The 5,836-nt window shown below is 33.5% G+C and overlaps 1 protein-coding gene across 1 annotated transcript in view; it reads right to left on the bottom strand.

Moving 5' to 3' along the window:
- Positions 1-2,882, bottom strand: part of LOC106110590 (glucose dehydrogenase [FAD, quinone]-like) — an 8,248-nt gene extending 5,366 nt beyond the window's left edge. Inside the window, exons 1-2 of the mRNA XM_013292472.1 lie at positions 2,125-2,882; positions 553-710 (exon numbers count right to left, since the gene is read on the bottom strand). Of these exons, the coding sequence (XP_013147926.1) occupies positions 553-710; positions 2,125-2,790 (824 nt within the window). The 5' untranslated portion in view covers positions 2,791-2,882. The remainder of the gene's footprint in view (positions 1-552; positions 711-2,124) is intronic.
- Between the last annotated feature and the right edge of the window lie 2,954 nt (positions 2,883-5,836).

Genomic DNA, 5,836 nt, shown 5'->3' with positions numbered 1-5,836 from the left:
AAAAAAAAAAAAAAAAAAAAAAAAAAAAAAAAATAAATATACCGACGAATTGAATACCTCCTTCTTTTGGGAAGTCGGTCAAAAATAATTTGATTTTATTATCACCAATGATACGAAGTCGAACGTTATTTTCAATATATCCTAAAGATCATCAAAATAAAGCACAATTCAGGTAAACAAACAAAATAATACTTGAAATTAAATTGTCCTTAAGTAATTTTTGATGTTATTTTTTTTTCCCTTTACTTTAGGGTCTTAAACCTTTTGGTTTGTGAGAACCCTGCACGTTCTTCGTGGGTAGTTTATATTTTTTTTTACTTGGGACGAATACGCCTTATACGTTGCTATACAAACTAGGGACTTGAGACATTAGAATATCTCATTGTGTTTAATGTGGTGGTGTGTGTGTAAGTTATATCTTATGTGTTTAAAATATTGTTAGTAAAGAATATTGGTACATGTTTAGGTTAGTTAATTTATCGATAAAATATTATTTTAGTTTAGATTTTATATCTTTCTCTCTTATCTCTTATTCTCATTTATTTACTTTACCTGAACCAAGCGCATGTTTGTCCTCTCTGCGCGCGACATGTGAGTTCCTCTCTTTGCGTTCGATACATCCAGTCAATACTGGAACTGCCTAATGTAGGCGCGAAGCTCGGCACACTGGTGACATCAGGTTCCTCTGGTCCCGCTTCCAGTAGTAATATCTTTAAAAAAAGTACATCATTTATCAAATTTTGAAGTTTTCTAGTCAATTTAATAAGTGTCAGAATATTTATATCTGTACGAGCGTTATAAAAAGGAAAGAATTATGTTTTTGGATATGTTTATGTATTGAAATGAATCAAAAATTACTAGGCCGATTTCAAAAATTCTTTCATCGTTAAAAAGTTGTCACTATGTTACTTAGGGGAAGCCTTTTACTATTTTTTTAAATTCCACGCGGATAAAATCGCGAGCAATAGCAAGTCAATAATCGATGAAGCTAGCGAAAGGGAAAATGTTCTCACGATACTGGAAGTATTGTGCTCAAGGTACAAAATGGAAAATCTAACATTGTTCTCAACCAGCAATAAGTACTTGCAATTCTCCCAAGACATAACCTATAGAAACATTGTGCGCGATATAAACAAAAGATTAACTAAAAGGTAGTTATTATGGATTACTAAATGAAAATGTTGATGCAACTTTGCTTATTGAAGTTGTGGTCGAAATAACTAATGATTTTAAACATGTAGATAAAAGAGATCTTGTAAACAAAATATTTAGTTACTCTGTGATCCAAATTTTGTTTTAGTGATACAATGAGATGTATTAGAAACTATTAGATTTTCTCTAATCTTGCTATTTATGCAAATGTTTAGCTTGATCGATGGATGATTGTTTGTAGCTATAACTGCTGAACGGGTCTTGATGGAATGGTATGCCAAATGGCGTACATGTAATGTGGATGAATGTGGATGAATGTGGATGATGATGATGAATGTGATGTAAGGCTACTTACTTTTATTTTTAATCCAATGCAGTCGGAGTTGGGGGCGAAAACTAATTTAAACATAAACCAGTACTATAAAATTGATATTGCATAAATGATTATTCATCTATAACACGGCCTATGGATAATGAGATATAAAAAGTTTAAAAGTATAAGCAATTTACGTGACAATAGATAGAAACTTGAGTGGCATGTTGTAATTGACGCTATTGTACGTTATTGTTTGTATATAATTGGGTCATTTCATAGTTTTCACAAACCTGCGTGATTTGTTATAATAACATGATAAGATTTCACTAAAAAAACTTTCTAGCTAACACAAAAATTAATTAACTAACGATTTATTTTAGTAGTAAGAGCTACGAGTACATTTGACAAATGAAAGTTTGATTATTAATGACGAATTAAAAAACAAAAGAATCTTACTAATATTATAAATGCGAACGTTTGGATGAACGAATGTTTGTTAGAGTTTACAGCCTAAATCGCTAAACATATCGCGTATTTGGCATATATTTAAAACCTAGTCTGGAAAACACATGGGTTACTAACTAAGTTTTTTCTTTAATTCTACGTACAGTCGCGAGCGAAAGCTAGTATTAATGTTGAAAGAAAGAAATGGTTACCTTCCATTTTTTGACTTCAGATAATCTATTAGCAACCACACAACCTGCCGATCCCGCGCCGACTATTATAAAATCATAATCTTCGGTATTTCTTTTCCTTCTTCGCTTTCTATCTTTAGTTTCTTGTAGAAATACTTTGTTTGAATAATCCGAATCACTATCATAACCACGATGTTCGTTGTAGCCTCTAATCCCTGTATAATACGGTCCAAATGGATTGGCAAAAGTTTTAGATTCATATTGAAATTCTGGTCCCGTATAAAAATCTGATGCGGTGTAACCCTGTGTACCAGTGTACGGTTCGGCGTTATAATCTTTAGTGTATTCCTGTTTATATCCATACAAATCTGAATCTGTTCCTGCTAAACTTTTGGGTGTTTCTGCTCCAAAATTAGGTCCAAACGTATCCAGTCCCGGTTTAGTTACACCCAAATTGTATTCTCCTTTTGCATGTGCATCGAAAGCGTAGCCATTCAGATATCCATCCTTCTGATATTTAGCAAAAGGATTGGTTGGTATATTGTATTTTGAGTCAATTGATTTTCCAAACAATCGAGCAACTAGAGCCAAAAACATAAATCCGGCTTCAGAACATTGTGTGATAGGTGCTACGGATTCGCCACAGACGTTGCTGATATCAGGTGGTGTCCAGATCTGGTTTGCCATTTTATTTATCTCGTATTTTGTTTATTTCATTACGACTGCCGTTGTCTACACTACACAAGCACTCGCGTTCGAATGCTGCTCTGATATTTCTCACAGTGCGACCTCTTTGCTGTTTTAATTCAACGCTTGTTATGAAGCAATCGACATTGATTTTATCATACCTGATTTATATCATCATTGGATGAGATAAAGATGGAATTTATACAATAACTAGAAAAATAAACTACACCATTTATGTGAACTGTGGTTATTGTAATGATAACATTCTCGTAATGTTTTCAAATAAATATGTTTTGTTATTGTGTCATTGAAATAAAAATACTAAGTTTATTTCAAACGGTTTGTTTTTGTGACCTAGATTAGGTTTTAGATTTTTTGATTCGTTAACGATGTGTTTAAAAATATTAGTAGATATTTATTTTGATAATTTACTAATATTTCTTACTAAACTTTAGGCTCGTTTTACGATATGGTTTACAACGATAGCCGAATGGCGAGATTCTCGATCTGATTAGAAATCCATGCCCTCAAACAATAGGATATTGACGCTTCAAATGATTAATTACGAATTATACTGAGTTAAATAAATGTAACGTTTATGCAAATTTGGATGGATCTTTCATAGGTGGCCTCTTATAGAGGAGTGTACAAAATTAAAATGGTAGCTACTATCACTTAATATAATAGTTTATTGTTTATTTATGCTTGTAATTAGAATGTTTTTTTTTTAAATATAAGGTGGCAAACGAGCAAGCGGCCACCTGAATCCACCGAAATGGAAAGCGACCGCTGCCCATAAACATCCGCAATTGCAAATGCGTTGCCTACCCTTAATTGACGGAGGAAGAGACGCACATAAAGAGGACATTTCCTCTTCCTATGCGTCTCCTCCATCGTCAAATCCACTTTCCCTTCCCATCCATTACTCTTAAGAAAAGGGTGAAAAGGGAAAGGGTCTAAAATTAGGCCTCCGGCACTACACTCATTAGACGAAACGCGGAATTGCTTCCACTTTACGCTTGTTGTTGTTGCTTTTTACTCTTCAATGGCTGTCAATACTTCCTTAGATCAATCGAACATTGCGGATATTATTGAATAGTACGTAGTTACAGTAATGTCTGGTGAGCATATTGCCTTATTGTTTATATGTCATTGTTATATGTTAGATCTCGCGGATATTTTGCAGATATGTAGAACATATTCTGGAACACATAGGGCATTAACTAAGATTGCTTATTATGATTAAATGTTGATGGCTATAAAGGTAGAGATAGACGGAATAAAGTCTGTATGAATTGTGTGAAAAAGAACATGCTTAAAAAGGTAAAGAATTTAGATAGGGCGCTGATAGTAAATGTTAGCACAAGGGCAAACTGATGTCATAAGCTACTTACTAGTTATACAAAATTTGAATACTTTAATGTTCGTTCAAATAAACATGTTTGATGTAAGTTTTTTAAGTTCAGACAAGCTTAGAAGTCTCATTATTTAACTGCAGGTTACGATTTCTTTATTTTTTGCGTGCTATTTATATTCAACAAGCGTAGGTACTAATGTTAACATGAAAACAACGCATTGCAGTCGCATGGCCACATGTTCCCGCATAATACCCTGTTATATATCATTTTTACGACCCCCCTAGTACTTAGTGGGTGTTAGCGGATCCTTGTATATATTAACTCCATAATTACATTTGTATACTAATGCTTTCATATATCTTGTTGGTAATTTACAAACACGTTAGTGGGGAATTAATTTTGATATAAAGAGTTTTAACTGACATTATCTCTTACTAGCTGTTCCCGTGCGGCTTCATTTCGTGGAATTATAAAAACTTTATTTTATTGTTTACATTTGTCAAATTCTTAATTGCAAATGTCAAAATTCAAATGCATAAATGACAATAGATACCAATTACCGTACAATAGCCATCTTAGTTCCTTGATATTGCAGCTTGTGGTTTATGGTCACGTTCCCATAAGAAGGTTTTTTCCAATTTATTAACCCCCAAGTTTAATAGCGTGAAAACATATAGTCTAAAGTGTGTTGTAAGTGTACGGGTTTTTCATACGGTATATCACATATACACAAAACTCCAAGGGCCTGTTCCTTCACTGGCTGATAGAGCCTCAGATAGCTTAAAAATGACGACACAGTCAGATAAGGTAACAAATTCCGATATCACATATTTTACACGTTGGATTGTTATCAGACAAATACAATTTGTAGGACAGGCCCTTCAAGTTATTATATAAAAACGTATTATAGCATTAAAATAAAATTTGTCTGAACAATCATATTTCAAGCTCACGTACTTTTGTAGGTTTTAAGAGTAAATAAAAAAAGGAGATTGTCTAAACAAACATAATAATGTTGCTAAATATAGTTAAGTAGATTATTGAAGCGGGGACAAATTTCAATGTCAATCTTATTGAAAATCTAGCGCTATTGTATGTCAAGGTCAACAGAAGCGGTAACACGCAAACTTTCTGCCAGACAGCTATAAGCGTGAGCTCCTACTGCAGAAATCTTTTTTTTTATTTAAGTTAATGGTATGGAAACGCTGAGACCAGTGTAATTAAAATTTTACTATTATACAGACGGGGGTTAACTATTTCTAAACAAATTTTTACGATGTCTTATTTTTTAACATCCCTTTTTTTGGAGACTGAACTCGTAAACTTGTAACACCTTCTGTCCGTCGTCCTACCGCTATTGCTGGCCCTAGACAGTCAGATTCATTTGACCGACTTCCCAAAAGAAGGAGGTACTCAATTCGTCTGTATGTTTTTTTTTTATGTGTGTTACGGCATAACTCCGCCGCTAGTGGACCGATTTTGATAATTCTTTTTTTATCCGAAAGGTAATGCTTGCATGTCCTATTTTTTTTAGTTGATTTTTGGAGTCAAAGACTACGACGTAGTTAAATAGTTTAGCTCCAAATCGCGCGACGAATAAGTCGGTGTCAGTCAATGTAGATTCATTACTTAATTGTTACTATACTTTCAATTGTCAATTGTTATGGTAAAAATGTGGAAACCCTTAC

This window comes from Papilio polytes, unplaced genomic scaffold, assembly GCF_000836215.1.
Source record: "Papilio polytes unplaced genomic scaffold, Ppol_1.0 DF824225.1, whole genome shotgun sequence".
Taxonomy (NCBI): domain Eukaryota; kingdom Metazoa; phylum Arthropoda; class Insecta; order Lepidoptera; family Papilionidae; genus Papilio; species Papilio polytes.
The sequence above is the reverse complement of the archived record's forward strand: the minus strand, read 5'-3'. Positions and strand labels throughout refer to the sequence as shown.